This window comes from Callorhinchus milii, unplaced genomic scaffold (genome assembly GCF_018977255.1).
Source record: "Callorhinchus milii isolate IMCB2004 unplaced genomic scaffold, IMCB_Cmil_1.0 Scaffold6, whole genome shotgun sequence".
NCBI classification, from domain to species: domain Eukaryota; kingdom Metazoa; phylum Chordata; class Chondrichthyes; order Chimaeriformes; family Callorhinchidae; genus Callorhinchus; species Callorhinchus milii.
The window spans coordinates 8,430,732-8,447,777 of NW_024704747.1; the positions used below are offsets into that span (position 1 = coordinate 8,430,732).

Genomic DNA, 17,046 nt, shown 5'->3' on the forward strand with positions numbered 1-17,046 from the left:
AAGCCCTCCATGGCCTCGCCCCACCCTAACCCCCTACCAACCTGCCCGTTCCCTCCGCTCAGCCGGCTCTGGTCTGCTCCACGTCTCCCGACCCACCCACCCCACCATTGGTGGGAGAGCCTTCAGCCACTCTGCCCCCAACCTCTGGAATTCCATTCCCCAGTCACTCCGCCTCGCCCCCTCCTTCAAGTCCCGCCTCAAGACCCTCCTCTTCGACCATGCCATCGGCCACCCCCCTTCCCCTCCCCTGCCTGACCCCCCCAACCCCAGCTCGGGTCTGAAATGCTGTACACTGTCCAGCGCCTTGGGACATCCGCCCGATGTGAAAGGCGCTATACAAATATAATCTTGTTGTTGTTGTTCCAAAGATAAGAAAATTCACTGCTTGGTTCAGTTTAGTTTTAAGAAAATAACCAAAGTGGCAACTAACTAAACCAAAGAGAGCAACAGTTACTGATTAGGAAACAAACTATATTTTACCTTTCTAGTTCTTCACGTTCATCTTCTTTTTCACATTTATTAATTCCAAATTTGGCTTGAAGTGAGCGAGATCTTGCAATAATGGCTTCTGAAGCTATTATCTGATTAATTATATCCTAAAAAAGAAAGTCAGCCAGTTATGGTTTCCCAATTCCATAAAGATAATTGTAAACCTCTTAAAATAAAGTACACTAAACTTACTTCTAACTTTTTGAGATCAGGGTTTGAATATCTTAAAAGTTTGCTGACATGAGTAACTATCTGTTGAATTATTTTTCTTACACAAGGGATATCTTCAATGGATTCTGAAGAAGAATATAAACAAGTTAATAGGACCAGTAGAATTGAAAACGGTTTTCGGGTTGACATCATCTGGAAAGCAAGAAAAGTCAAAGCTCTGAGAAATACATAAAGGCTCTCTCGCTTGAGTAATTTACGATGGGTAAATGTAGCCACAAAATGTAACACACCTTTTGTTGATGTAAATATCATAGGGAAAAGGTTGCTACACACTATTATTAGATTTGTTTTCTATAAAAAATTTAAAGTTTGTCCTGTTGAAAAAAAATCTCCATTTACAGCATTTTGTTCTATTTCCATAATGAAATCAAATAATGGAATATAAATTTATTTATATCATGGGTAGACAATATAACTATATTTCAATCCTTACCAATAACCAGTTCAGAAACTGGTTATTGTCATATAGATGGGAATTACTGTACCAAACATTCTATGGAAATGATGATAATGATTGACTACCACAAAAGTTCTGTTTAAATTTGGCCCTATTTTATCAATAATGTTTTAGCGAATAGATAAAACATGCTTGTATTGACAACATCTTGTAAATTAAAAGAAAGTAGAAGGTGCAATAGAAAATATCCTGGATTGTAATAATTTAGGGAACTAATTAAGCATTATTTTTAAAAACAAAGCAGAAACTCACACATATGACATACCAACATGCTACATCCCCTATATCCTCTTCACAGAGCCAGGCTTGCCGAAAGTAGCAGCTTTTAAACAAAGATGATAACATTATCTGTGACATGCAAGAAACAAGCTTTTTTTAAGCCAATTGATAAACACAGTACTTTAGATTCACTACTATTGCTAACCACCTTTTTAAATCTAACTTCTGTCAGAGTTCTGAAGATTGTTAATCATAAGCAGCAATTGCAATTACTGAAAAAGATTAAACATTGTTTTCTAGATCTTCTTTCTAACAGTTTTACCTTCCTCTTTAACCTTCAACAGTGCAGCATGCATAATGCATGGTAATAAATGCCGAGCCAGGTCTGCAGGTTTCAATCCCACTAAATAGTGAAGGACCTGAAAAGAAAAAAATAGATCTACTAATCTCACAAATTTATAATAAAGTCTCATTCTGCTTACTTATCCATTTAAAGTCTGGCTACCTTAAAAACATATCTGTGTAGATTTTAATTTCTCCCTTTCCCACGTGCATGAAAACCTTGAAATATCTTTTTTTTAAATCTTTTTTTCCACAATTGCATTTTTTTCCCCAAGTATGGCATGTAGTCTTTTTCCTACAATAAACTTTCAACATAAAAATACTGGGAATACTGAATACACACTCATTTTATAGCCCACAATAAGAAACTCTTAACAGGAACTTGACTTTAATATCTCATCCAAACAATGTCACCAAATACTGTTAGTACTTCCCTTGAGTTTTAGTCTGCATTATGAGCGCAAATTGGCAACAACAGCCCTTATTCCCAAGGCTCAGGCCAGATATTGTAATCTGCTCTTTATTATTATTATGGACAATATATAATTCCTCTGTCCTTTTTCCCATGGTTTGTTTATCCTGTACAGAACGGTGGGGGGAGAGGAAGAAGAAATAATTTGCTAATTTTTCAATTTCTTACTTTTGGTTTTCCTTTACACTGTTTCTCTTCAATTTTTGATTTTTCCCATTGAATCTAAAACTACAATTTAAAACTAAATGATACCTTTATAAAGAGAACAGATTTCTTTGTCATCACAACATCCTGATGTAACTATTTAAATGAACTAATGAACTATACCTTTTCAGCCTCCCTTGTGTCATCAAACAGTCGTCTCTGTCTTCGAGCTGGAATTGGTTTGGCTGACTCCCATGCCTCCACCCACATGTTGCCAGGAATTTTCATTCTGGCACTCAGTTCACCTTTCAGTACTATGTTACCTATCTTATCATTGACTTCTTCTTCAATATAGTCACGTGGAGAATACCATCTCACAAAATCTTCTAAGCAGCAACCAGGGTTTGCAGCCTAAAATAAACAAACACCTTGACGTATACACTATTTTAATATATACATTACGTATTTTCAGATTTACCAATCTTGTGATTTCTTGGATAGTTCACTTATTTAACAGAAAAATGGTACAACAACAACAATATTACATTTGTATAGCACCTTTCACGTCGGGAGGACGTCCCAAGGCGCTGAACAGACAGAGTTAGGGACATGTGTGAACAATAAATATTCCATATTTTCATGATCAATGCTGTATTATGTTTGTAATGATTTAATTGACAAATCTGTTATTGTATTCACAACAGTTTAAATACTAATAATTAAAGTAACAAGTCTGCAATGACATTTTAACTCATGTTAACTATTGCCAGTAATGTAATGCAGGACTCAAAGTGCTTAAGTGTCACATTATAACCCTGAATCTCAATCAGTTTCTCTTACATACCTTAAAAGATTCCATATCTGACAGTAAACAGGCACTCTGCATTCTAGCACGCAGGTGTGCTCCTTCAGCTGAAGTTCCTAATTTAGCAAGCACCTCTGATTGTTCTTCTAATAAATCTTCTGTCATTGGTGCTGGCTCCTAGGAACAAAAAAAATACTTGTGTAATTAAATAGTTATTTATTCTCTGTGGAAACTGGAACTTGTCAAAGAGTAAGAATCTGATCTGACCATTTAATTGATTAATAATTACAAAACTGCAATCTGCTTTACCTCTTCAACCTCGCAGATTGCAGTTTTGTAATTATTAGTCAATTTAGTCTACAAGACTACAAATGTCTTTCTTTGTTCAGGGAGAAAGCAATTTGTTTGTTACTTGTTTGAAAGTAGCTTTCTAACAACAAATTGGATTTATACAGTGCCTTCTCATGTTGGGCAGACACTCCAAGGTGCTGGAGTCGAGGGTTTGCACACCAGTTGGGGGTTAAATTTGAGAGGGGTGGGGCCAAGAGAATTGCGGGTGAGACGTTGGCCGAAGGCACAGCCAAAGAGGAAGATCTTGAAACAGAACGTAGAGGAGGCGAGGGAAGGAGCAAGGCAAAGACAGTTGGGGCAAAAAGCCTGAAGACCTGACTGTTGAAAGTGGGCCGGGCAGAAAGGGGAACATGAAGCAGGCCGAGTGGAAGGAACGGCGGGTTGGCAGAATTTTAGAAGGTCACAGAGAAGCATGTAGCAAGACCATATCGGGATTTAAAAGTGAGGATGACTATCTTGAACTCAGTTCTCTGAGGGATGGGGAGCCAGCGTAGCCAGGCAAGGATGGGAGTAATAGGCTCATAGAGCCTGGTGCAGGAGAGGGCACGAGCTGCAGAGCTCTGAATGTGCAGCTTGGGAGGGAAGAGTTGGGAAGACTGCCAAGTAGAGTTGACATTAACAAGTCCGCAATTGATAGAAGCATGGATAACGGCCATAAATTGAGGGAGAGGTAGTGGCGGAGGTGGGCAATGTTGCAGAGGTGGGGAAAGCTGAAAGTCAAGGCATGGATGTGGGGAACAGCGCGGTCAATCTCGGACACCGCTTAAGTCGGACAAAACGTCTGCCCCGATCTGTCCAGCTTCACAGGCTTCCACTGTATTTTTTTCTCTATTAATGTATGTAAATAAAAACATATATACATGAAGCGTCTCTGACCTTTTCCTTATTTCAGTCTCAAAATGTAGCAATATTTTTTAATTAATACTCCTTTCTGAAAATAACCCGGATTTTTACCTGTGTAACTGGAATATACAGCAGCTCTCCCATACGAAGCAGAGTCATGTTTCCGTACTGATGTAGACGTCCTTCTGGTTTCCACCTTTGAGTTTCTTTTTTNCCTTCCTCAACCTTCCTCTCGCCTTTTGCTGCCCCTTCTTTCTTGTCACTCTCCTGCAGCTCTTCTGTGTCACTGATACATTCAAAAAATTCTTCCTCACTGTCACTCCAGGAGTCCCAGGATTTCTGCTGAGATGGGTCCCCTTTCTCTTTCTTTTCTTTATCACTACTGTTGTTTGACAATTTCCTCTCTATTGAACTGCTCGATGCATTTTCAGAAGACAGTTGCTTTCTTCCATCATCTCTTGCTTTCTTCCTCTCAATACAACAATTCAGCATCTTTAAAAAATTATAAAATGTTAGACAATAAATAAAAAAAACAATACTCAGCAGACAGAAATTCTCATTGGTCCACCTAACCATATCTAAGATATAGTTGGATTAATCATATCAATACAGGTGCTTAGCATCCCATACACAGAAAATTGCTTGCCTACATTCATTCGTAAAGTTTAGTCTGAACATGAAACTACAGCTTCATAAATAGTGATGCAGGCTAAATGAAGATATTTAAGTCTTAAGAAAACATGCAAATGGTAGAGAAGAATTTCTCATTCAGATTCTATATGATCTGCTGTTTTTTTCCAGTGATTTCTGCTTTTTGACAATTCAGATGAAACAATTTCTAACAATAGAAGTTAAGACTATCACAAAGAATGGTGTCCTCTTCAAATACCTAAAGATTGATGTCCTACCTGCAATTTTTGATGCAATAAACAACATTTTAAATCTGGGGCTCCATTAGCTAAACTGCAAAACAGAATTAACAATTAATCAGTAAAGGAGTACATTGTAGGAGTCATTTTCAAGTTTTTTTAAAAAAACATGTTTTAAAAGTGTCAAGTGACAAGGCTAGGATTCAAATTCAAGCTTCCCAGCTTAAACCTAAGGAAAAAAAAACTTACCCTGGAATAAGGTAATTATTTTCCCATCTGTAGCGCATTTCCAACACAAACTCCTGCCATAAATGAGCCACACCCCTCATTCCTCCATGATAAAAGTTGATCATACAGAGACACAAAGCCAGCTTGTATGTGAGGCTGTTTGACGGAGCTGACTTAAACTGGCTGTAGAGATTCTGATAAAAAAAATCATAAAAAGAAATTACTGCCTCCACTGACGTCAACTGAAACAAACTTTTATTAAACAAGTATACAGAATGAAGGGGTAGCAGAAAGGAACAATGCATTACGCACACCTTTTAAAAACTTCACCAATCTAATGTGCTATTATACTAATTGTGGTACTCGATCAAAGAACTGGACAATTGAACACTGCTACCACAGGTTTAATATGATTTACGCCTACTTAGTGAAGTACTGATCTGGCAATCAGCTCAAGCTGATTGAGGAGTGCGAAAAGAAGATCTACCCCTTGAAAAATAGGTAATGGGTGAAATTATGAGTAAGATAAAGAGACAGACCAAAATCAGAAAGATCCATCCTGTGAGAATTCAGTAAGGGAGAATTAAAATCAAAAAGAGAGAAGTGCGAGAAGAAATATATCCTTTCAGCACCTAATATATAAAAAAGAACTAACATTTTTAGTTCTTAAGATACATGTTGGGTCATTATTATTATTAATGTTGGAGAATCATTTTTGTTAAAACTGTGAAGATTTAAGGATAATATTAATAATCTTTGCATTTGATATAGTGCCTTACCACGTCTTCGAGATGTCTCAAAGTGCTTCACAAAATATACAGTAATGTGAATTGACTACATTTTGTGGGTGAAACGCTCACAAAATATGCAGTCAGTGTCTAAAATAACACAGATGTCTCAATTTGTTTCAATTTGTTTTTCTGCTTTAAACTGGATTAGAATTAAACATTAAGACTTTGAACAATTAGTAAATCATGCAAATGATGAATAATAAAGCCATAACTAGTCAAACACAATTCCTACATTTGTAATATGTCTTGCGAGAGCTAATAAATCCTTCTTATACACTAAAACCCCAGTTTTCTCTGCGAACTATTGGGGGAAAAGATCTAGTCCGACGGGCCAGATTTTCTGGTTAAGTGTAATTATAATGACAGTACCAGAACTTACTGTATTTTTTCCCGGCCCCGGCTTTTAGTAGTGCCAAAAAAATATATAATAATCGCTGCATTTGATATAGCGCATTATCACGTCGTTGAGACGTCTCAAAGCGCTTCACAGAACATATTGTGACTGTTCTTTATTGACGAAACGCAGCAGCCAATTGCTCACAGCAGAGTCTCACAATGGCATTTGTCTGGTAAATGGTATTTTTTGGGGTCATTCTAACTCTAACAAGTAGAATGATTAACGATATTGTAATTGTTTGAATCCCACAAGCAGAAGATAGCAAATAAGCTATTTTCTGCTCACGAGATTCAAACTGAGTCCAAGTCGATACCTCTGGCCGCTGAAGGTGAGCAAGGAGATGCGTTCTAGGAGAATGGGCTGGTGGGAGTCCACAAGCACACGGGCACGCAGAAATTGTTAAGGGTTAATAATTTGAACAGTGGGCACTGATAATGTCATACACACAAACATGTTTGACTTATTTTCCTCTAAATTTGGGTGAGGGATAAATATTGGCCAGAATGTCAAGAAAACTCCTGCTCTTTCTCAAAATAATACAATAAAATCTTTAAGGTTCACTTGAATCATTAGAACAAGCAGCCAGATAATCATATTTAACAAGAGTTTAAAGAAAAAACAGGAAATTGGTATAAGTGTCTATGGTTCCAGTGGAAAAGCTATTAAAAGAATAAAGTCAGAGGACCAAATAGCTTCCTTTTGTGGTGTAATTTATACCATCAATGGTAGAAATTAAAGTACAGAAAGAAATAACTAAATTTAATCTGTATTACTCTGTTGTGGTAGCTAGATTACCTTGTTGTGAGTCTAGATTATGAGAGCAATTTTCTGACCTAAATGAGCGAGTGCTGAGAATAAACCATTACTGATTTTTCTTTTGGTTTTATGTACTGAATAAACATCAATATGAGACAGCTAAATAATTAATGAGAATAATTACTAAAGTGCTGCTCTCAAATTAGAATGATTTGATTGGACTGTGGCACTTACATAGTCTTCATCAGTTGCAGCCATTCCAACTCCACATGAGGTGCTGGGTGTCACATCAGATGCCTCTCCAGCCTTTTCTGCAGCATCTGGAAACAGGAACTAAATATACAAAATAATAGATTACAACAAACTTTGTTTTGACAATTTAAACCGTATATACAAATACAATAACAGCACAAACACATATAAATAAAGTACATTGTGACAACTTGTTAATCCTCAATAACTTCATATCCTGTTCGGAAATATTTACACAATGTGCATAACATGGTTATTTAGAACTGCAATACAAAAACCTGCAATAAGTTATAAGTGATTAAGTCACTGGGGAGCAGGAAGGGAAAACAGTTTATACTGTAGAAAAAGGCCCACTGATCCTATCTTTTGTACTGCTCTAGGCAAAGCCTGTGCATCACATGGTCAATCGTCAAATTGGTAAACACTCCATAGCTGTTTGCTCCATGTCAATTTATAGGTTTGTTGCAGCATTCCTAGTGCTAATAGTCAGTTGTAATAAGATACAAGGTGAGTAAGAAATACATTATAAAACAAATTGGCTGACTTCATTAATTATCAAAACGAGTTTACAGGAATAAAATTGAGGACAGCAAATTACAGAATCTTAATGAGGGTTTCAAATTATGTCAAACTGCAGCGCTCAAGTTGTTTGTAATTATCACCTGAACATTTCATTGAGAGGAAGGACTTGAAATCATTCATATTTTTAACACATGGTGTGGAATTGGTAGAAATAGTTTGATTCCACGTTGTTGGTTGTGCATATCATGATAGGAACCCTGAGAAATGATGATGCATGTGATGATAATCTCACTGAAAAATGTATGACTGGTGAATTCACTCAGTTTAGTACAGCAAAATACTAAAATTGCCTACAGGAAATAATCTAAAAATATAGTAATACTACACTGAGGTGAAACACAATTTGCCAAAACTTAATGAAAAAGAAAGTAATATTAAAGTTGCAAGATTTTGAGCAGCATAACTTTAAACAAAATACACTTACTAATAGAATGGAGTTTAGGACTTCATTATTAATTGGCGATTCTTCGACACGTCTATTTCTGTGCATTCTCTTGCGAGCACTGTGGACTATATTGGACATAGTGGATAATCTAGGAATATGAACTGTGCCTGGGTCTGTCAGTTTCTGCAATGCATGGGTAATATCTGTATTCTCTGTTGAAGAAGAATTCACTATAACTAACGCAATTGTACACATTTTATAGAAAAGTAGTTTTTTTAGAGTAAAAAGCACAATTATCTGAATCAAAAAAATCTGATTGAAACCTTTCCCATCTTCTTCAAAAGCTGACTTTCCAAGAAGTTCATCAGTTGACTCTTTCCGACGACAAATTTTAAGGAACTCAGTAAGAAAATCTCCTATAAAATTAAGAGTCAATGAAAGTTTAGATTTCCATAAGCAGTTCTCTTTTTTAAAATGTTAAAATTCCATTGTGTATGTTACTTTTGTACCACAATTTGGATTAAATTTATACCCAATAAGCACTGAGGGTTATCAGCCTTTCTCACTCTGACAGACCAATGCGGTGCTTGAAGAGGGTCTAGATCCCTAGGGGAGGAAAAAGAATGAGAAGTTTAATTAGTGTGAAAAGTATTTAAAATCTGCTTAAGCAAGCCAGTAGCACTGCTTCAAAGTATTATCACATTATACCAGATACTGGTGAAATTTGCCTTGTGCAGGGGCAGGGAATAAAAACACTGTCTACGTTACTCACAAACCTGATTTGTTGCATTAAATGTAACTTAGGTTTGTGAAATTCACAATCAGCTTTTCCAGACTTTGCTGAATGGGGATTTGCAACTTGCCAGCCATGAATTTCTCAATTGAAGAATTAATGCAACAAATCTGATTTGCAAATAGAAATTAGTCCATGATGTAAACAATAATCATGATTGAGGTGTTGCTACAATAGCTCAAGATTTGAACTTTTTCATTCATCTCCATTTTCATATGTTCTAACATATTACCAGTTAACAATTCATAATCAGTATGAGTTGGTAGAGTATTACCAACTCTAATAAGAATGACATCCTTGAGCAACTTATGAATTTTCTCTTAAAGTGCATTTCTCATATCTCCTCTAATCTTTACAAACCCTTGCTTCTAATTAATTAAATGGGCACATGGAGACAAACAGCCCTAATAAATGTTCTGTTCCAAATACAAAGCAATAAATGTTGTTAAACAAATATAGTACATTTGAATTGCAGTACATTTGTACCATAAACTTTTTAAGACAGCTCTTTTATTGCAACAAAGAGCAAACATATACAGAGTTCTATATTTCATAAAATTTTGATTTCAAATACATAGAAAGATAACATTTTACATTATTAAACATTTTTCAGGAATATAACTATTATGAGATTATCAATAACTCAGAACTTTTGTTAAACACAAATATGTTACGTCAAATGTATTTCAATATAAGATACATTGGGAAAGGATAATAATCATTACTTACGAGTAGACGTCATTGTCAACAACAATGCCTTCTGCGAGGTAAGGCCAAGTGGTGGCTAAGTGTAATTCACTAAAACAAAAATATGACATGACCTCAGTCTTTAAAAAGTACAAGATCTTTCTGTTTATTAAACAATCAATTACACTGAGCCTCCAGACACAATCCTTGAGAAAAAGGTAATGAGAACCTGGAATGTCAAATATCCTTTCACAATTTTGTACCGTTGAGTTTTTTTTATAAAGACATCTAGTTTATTGCCACAAAGAACAAATAGAATGTGTACAGAGTTCTAGTTTTCATAAAATACTGATTGCAAATTATGCATAGAAAAATATAATTTAACCCAAATACAATAATAATAATAATCGTTCTGGACGTCCCAAAGCGCTTCACAGAATAGACTGTAAAGTGAATTGACTGTATATCTCTGGGCGAACGCGGCAGCCAATTGCGCACAGCATTGTCCCACAAACAGTCGTGGATTGAAAATGACTAATTTATTATTGTTTTTTGTTTTGGAGGGATTATTATTAGGCGTGTGGAGTAAGGAAACTTGCCCAAATGGAAATGTATGAGGTACACGCTCTGGTCCCACCTTTCAAATTGCAGCAGCAAAGGAGCTAGCAGAACAATATTAATGTATCACTAACACAGTCATTCTAATTATAATTTGGAAGGCCACCTTCTTCTCTACAGGACCATCTTTTAAGCCATTTGGTGAGTGATGCACAAATGGCATGAGTGATAATGATGCTAAAAATAAATGATGCTAAAAATAAATTAAATGACACCCCATGTTGGTAAAATCACCCCAGATTCCTGGGTCTGATTGCTATTTACTAATCCTTGCTGTCCTTGTCACTGTACAACACTCCAAATAGAAGGCATCAGGTTAGGACAGAATATGGCTGACCTTCAAAACCCTGTAAGGTTGAAAACTCTGCCAACAATGCTGTCTAAGGTCACATGAGAAGAATAATCACTTAAGGGAGATGCCAGAAGACTCTTGCTGCCACCTATGTAAATGTTCCTAGCATACATCAGGAAACAAGCGCCAATAATAAATTACTTTTCAAATAACCTGTTATAGCTTTGTCCAGGGGGTCAGGGATATAGTTTGAGGGGCAAATATTGGCACTATCTCTCCTAATCTGTGAGAAAATAGCCTTGTAAATTGAATATACTACTGCACCATTTATTATTCATTTCAGCCCACTAAAAAAGCACTGTGAAACATATTAAAATAAGTCTAAAATTTGGCATGAATATTAATTTGGTTTACAAAATTAACTTTGCAACCATAATTTCAAAATCAAGGACAAATTAAAACATCTATGTCACACAGTCCTAATTTATATAGCTGTATAGTTGTTTGCATTCATCACATTCTGCCTCAACTATTCAAATGCCCTCCTCGCCGGTCTCCCCAGCTCCAGTATCCACAAATTCCACCTAGTCCGAAACCCAATCCCGTATACTCAACCGTACTAAACTCCGTACCCCCATCACACCAGTTCTAGCCAGGTTCCACTGGCTCTCTATCACCGAATGGATCGCGTTCAAGATCGTTACACTAGTCTTCATATTCCTTCACGCCCTTCCTACCTCTCTGTCCTGCTTACACTCCAACCCACAACCTCCTCGATTGGCTCCGGCCTCCTCTATGTCCCTCGTGCCTTCTGTTCCACTATCGGTGGCCACTACACCCCGAAACACTGGAATATTCTTCCTCTACCTTGACCCTTTCTTCCCCATCTTCAAGTCGCACCTGAAAACCCTCCTCTTCGACCGTGTCAGTTCCCCCCCCCCCCCCCCGGCAACCTCACCTGATAGGGTCTTCACATGCTCCAAATGGTAACTTTCCAAATTCTAGGCCACCCACTTCTCCTCCAACCAATGCATCAATATCTGAGGAAATAATCCCTAAATTAACTTCCTTCTGCTATGAAGAAGTAATAAAAGAATCATTTTTAATTATGTGAAATCCTTTGTTCAAAATATTACTATTTGGCTTTACACCAACTCTAAAAGCACTAAACTATTCAGGTGAGAATAAAAAGATTTTTAGGAAAACATTTGTAAAGCATGTAAACAACAACAACAAGATTACATTTGTATAGTGCCTTTCACGTCGGGAGGTAAAGCATGTAAACAGTGGATAAAGAGAGTTTAAAAAGAAAGCACATTTTTAAAACTCCTAGCTCATACACTGAATAATGTAGCCCATGATCCCAAAATAATATGCAATAACTACTAAAGAAGTAGTTTATGAAAAGAACTTAACATGTTACTTCTAATTCTACACAAACAAAATCAATAAAATGGAAAATAATAAAATGTATCCATGCTTCTTTAAGACATAATAGTATAATTCATGTGAATTCATTAAGAGCTTGAACTTAATTAATTGAATTATATTAAACCTAACTGAGAATATCCATCAAGTTTAATTTTTTTGTGGGTTAAAACCATTTTTGAATCTAAGCCAATGACATTTTGTGCGGACTGGCAGACCATCTAAATGAATTTAGCTTCAAGGAAATGCACCCAGAAAATCTAATAAAGTTTTCTAATAAAGTTTGCGTTTTAAAAACTCAAAAGTTTTTGGTACAGCAATTAATTCTGCCCCTCCTATTTGACGTCTTAAATTACAATCTACACTCAGATTTTAGGTTTGTTTAACAAAGAAAAAAAAGTTATTTCATATATTTCTTCTCCGTTTCCTTTTAGTCTCCAGCAGAAAGACTTGGTTGGCAAAATAACCCCTCCCCCAACCCGATCAACGCTGCATAAAAGCAACCCAGTGGCACCTTACCAACTAGCTTTAATCTGTCTCACTTCAAAATGCACACTGAAATAAGCAATTAACCATGTGTGGCATCAACTCCACATAACACTCTACCATTCAAAGGCAAAGGGCAATGTGCAGTAAAATGGTAAAAGGCAATAATTCAACAGCAATTGGTAAATGGTAGAAGTCTTGCTCAATTGCTGGAATATACTGTAAACCCACCAAAGTGCAGCTATATAAAGACAAGGAAAGCCATGTTACTGATGCAGATAATATGTAATTGGTAATCACAAACAAACAACTATCAGACAACCTTATGTTCAAAGATGAATACAAGTACAAAATGCGACTGTTTCTGTCAAATTACCAGAATATAAAGGCTAATGGAGTTCCAACATGGACTGCAATACAAGTTGGTATGTTTCTCACCTCACGGTCACTGTTATACAAACTGCAGCTATTAATTACTCTTCTGCCATCTGTCCCTAACCTACAAAATTGCTGCTAAATGGAAAAATGTGGCATCAAAATAAAAATCATTCAAATTTGAGTTGTGTACCACAATTAACATTTACACAGTGTCTTTCACTTTGGTAGACAATGCATCCTCAATTACAAAAACTGTCCTCCTCCTCCCCCTATGATGATCATATAACGGCTAGTACAACAGCAAAGCCAAGAAAGGAAACCAAATACAGAGAGGGAGAACGTGTGCGTTTATAAACAATTTGCACAAAAAGAAATCTGCTATTCAAAATCTTAGCATTTTCAATGCACATACAGCTAAAATCTTCTACCTGGTGGTTGCTGAGGCCAAGAGTACTGCTGCCAATCTTGAAGCACATAGGTAAACCGAATAGCCACATTTACTGGAGGTAAAGGCATTAAAGGACATCCCTAGAAGAGAAAATTGCATCCATTTTATTTTAACCTACATTGCCGCCAAGAGAATATAGTAGGGCAAGTTAAAATATGGATTTCATTCTATCTTACAATCTTTGGTTAAATTAAGATATAGTATTACTTGATGCTCCTTTATGAAGCACATTTAAACAAACAAAAAACAGTTTATATAGTACCCCAGAGTCATGTTGTCTTGGAGTGCTTTACAAAGACGGTGCCACATACAAAGCAGAGGGAAGTTTTAGTTTGGGCGAATCGTTAGAGCGAGCGAGACTGAGGGAGCTCGGACTGGCTGAAGGCTCAGCGGTCGATGGTGAGGTGGAGCACACAAAGCAGGCCCAAGGCCTTGGTCTAAATCATCTGGCAAAGAACGTTCCCAGAAGCAAATTAAAATATCTATAAAATACTTACAATCTTCGATTTGAAAATATCCAACAGTCCTGAGAGATGATTGTACTGATTTGGCACTTTTCGAAGGTGAACCATTTCAAAATCTGTCCGAACTCCAGGGCCTTCACAAACACCCACATACATCCTTCTTGCTTTTTGTTGGATTTGCACAAACAATGGCACTTGACTAGTTTAAAGTACAAAAAACATAAAACACATGAATTATTCATCTCTGCACAGCGCTCCTAATCTGAACGCTGCATTAGACAATTCTTCATCACTATTAATACATCAGTCACTAAGTTAATACTACATTTTTGTTATCAATATTTCAGTTAACTTTTTGGAACTTTAATGTAATTTCTATATATATGCATCACATGACAATACAGTTGAGACTGCTTAATGGTATATTCTGTTGGACCATCCTCCTGCCCATCAATCCACACACGCTCCACTCCCATTGGACCATCCTCCTGCCCAAACCCATTCCACAGTCCCAATGGACCATCCATCTGACTCTTTGTTCTGAATTTCAGGCGCTGGAGCAATGTTCCGGAATGCTCTGGCATTACTACATCCCTGGGTATAACAGTACTCAATCTTTTGTTAATCGGGACGGCAAATTTGCATAACATTAGACAAATTACAACATTATACAACAATAACAATACAAACTCAAATGTGTACAAAACATACCAAGCACAGGCGGGTCCAGTATAATATTATGCGGATTATAACAATAGGTGATGACATTTTGTGATCTCGACTTATAGATTGTTGTTGGAAAACAATTTACACAGTACGTGTGATCTCTAAACTGGTGCTTTATTCTTAGTGGTTAATGTGTTCCAAGCGTCCACTAATAGTTTTATACAACGCATTAATATTAACATCAAGGAACAATGTACATTAAAGTATCATATCACAAGTAGCCCAATTGATGAAGATTGCTAGACCACAAGATCGGGTTCAGCTGCGATTACTGTACAGCTTGCCAACATTTAATTGTCAATGACATCCTTGGTGAATCCACACTCCAGTTGAAGAAAAATTGAGTCAAAAGATGTTCAGAAAAGGGAGGGGAAAAACTGGTCAAGCAAAAAGCAATAGAAACAGGGTTCAAGACAAGGACTCTGATTAGGAATTATATGATTTGATGGATTTACAGAGTTATTTTTTCCAGAAATTTATGGATTTAAATAATTGAGGCAGGTAATGGTGACTGACCAAGTCTCAATTTATGAGCCAAAATTTCTAACTGTAACAGCACTCATCCTTAAACCTGAAATTAAAGCTGAATAAAAAGAATTAAAAGCAGCTATGAATAGCTGAATACAAAAATGTGATACCGGCAAAATAGCTGAGTGCTACTGCATTATTCTAATAACCAGTGCATCTGATTCTCTGCACATAGAGCTCCTAAAAGTGAGTCATCTTGAGTGACAGTACATGAAGCAAACTCCAGTAAATCACTACAAATCTCTAAGACAGCCTGAAACCGCATTCCCATTATACTCTGCTGTAATGCGAGGATATTATCTTAATCATTGTGAATGGCACACTGATCACTTTGTTATGAAGAATATAATAGAATTCAAGCCTTTCCAAACTGCAAGTTACTAAAAATAAAAAGTACCTGCAAGATGAATACTTGACACAGCTTCAGCTGTCAACATTGACAACAATGTCAGGAAGGGGTAATGTTCACCTCTGGAACAACCGAGTAATTCAACACAAGGAATCTCTTAGTTTAAATGGCAAGTTAAGACTCCATTGTTAACAAAACAAAGCTTTTACAAATTGAAACGCAGCATACACCTCCATCTAGTGGCTGCATCAGAATGACAATACGCTTGAAATAGAATACATCCATTTTAAACACTAACCCAAAGTAATACAGTAGGCTCCTGATAATTCTTCACTCTGAGGGAAAATGGCTCAGGGGCGAGTTATCCAGAGTGGCAAATTAGGCATATGTATAAGTATGTAAATAAATGTAGCCGGGATATTTACAACATGATAATAATAATCCTTGCATTTGATATACGATGTTATCATGTCTTCGAGACGTCTCAAAGCGCTTCACAGAATATAAAGTGAATTGACTGTATATTTTGCGGGCAAACACGGCAGCCAATTGCGCACATTAGTGTCCAACAAACCGTCATGGATTGAGTGACCAATTTATCATTATGTTTGACTTTATGACTTTTGTGGCATTGACAAGCCAAGGTTGAGTTATCAGGACTTTACTATACTTTTATTCTAATACTGTTCACAATAACAATTTGAAAAACACTCAAATTTACTTTGGTAGATGTAGTTCCAATAATTATGTACATTTTCAAACAAAAATAATTTGGGGACGAAGAACAGTTTTGCAGGTTAGAAGTTTAATTTTTATCAATGAAGTGAAAAAATGTCAGTTGGCAGTAAAATGCACTACTCAATGGCACCAAACAACCCCCTGCAATATTTGCCAAATTTCCTCGCAATTTCCTGCAAAGCTTGACAAATTTCCCTGCAATTTGGGGCAAATGTTTCTGCAATTTTCTATTGGCCCTGGACATGTTCCACAGACAAAAAGGAGAAAATTTAGGAGGAAGAGTCATTTCTGGTCACACCTCCAAGTGACCAGTTCAAGAACAGCATAGGCAGTGTTGTAGACAGAAGAATGAAAAAAAATTACGAGAGCGTAGAGAAAGTTTAGAGAGTAATAACCCTTCAAAAAAAATTCCAATACTGTGTGACACAGAGACAAAGTAAAAAAATGCATTTGCAGCAAACGAAAAACAGAAGTTTTATTGAACTTCAGTGTTTGTGG

General features: G+C 36.6%; 1 protein-coding gene across 2 annotated transcripts in view; it reads right to left on the reverse strand.

Moving 5' to 3' along the window:
* The window catches only part of rab3gap1 (RAB3 GTPase activating protein subunit 1), a 30,020-nt gene that overhangs the window by 6,434 nt on the left and 6,540 nt on the right, over positions 1 to 17,046 (reverse strand). For both annotated transcript variants that reach the window (XM_042336150.1, XM_042336149.1), the window contains exons 7-22: positions 14,241 to 14,406; positions 13,724 to 13,823; positions 11,962 to 12,043; positions 10,136 to 10,204; positions 9,146 to 9,219; positions 8,937 to 9,029; positions 8,653 to 8,825; positions 7,629 to 7,727; positions 5,472 to 5,644; positions 5,262 to 5,316; positions 4,465 to 4,845; positions 3,199 to 3,336; positions 2,538 to 2,765; positions 1,719 to 1,815; positions 682 to 785; positions 481 to 596 (exon numbers count right to left, since the gene is read on the reverse strand). In XM_042336150.1, the coding sequence (XP_042192084.1) occupies positions 481 to 596; positions 682 to 785; positions 1,719 to 1,815; positions 2,538 to 2,765; positions 3,199 to 3,336; positions 4,465 to 4,845; positions 5,262 to 5,316; positions 5,472 to 5,644; positions 7,629 to 7,727; positions 8,653 to 8,825; positions 8,937 to 9,029; positions 9,146 to 9,219; positions 10,136 to 10,204; positions 11,962 to 12,043; positions 13,724 to 13,823; positions 14,241 to 14,406 (2,148 nt within the window). The remainder of the gene's footprint in view (positions 1 to 480; positions 597 to 681; positions 786 to 1,718; positions 1,816 to 2,537; positions 2,766 to 3,198; positions 3,337 to 4,464; positions 4,846 to 5,261; positions 5,317 to 5,471; positions 5,645 to 7,628; positions 7,728 to 8,652; positions 8,826 to 8,936; positions 9,030 to 9,145; positions 9,220 to 10,135; positions 10,205 to 11,961; positions 12,044 to 13,723; positions 13,824 to 14,240; positions 14,407 to 17,046) is intronic.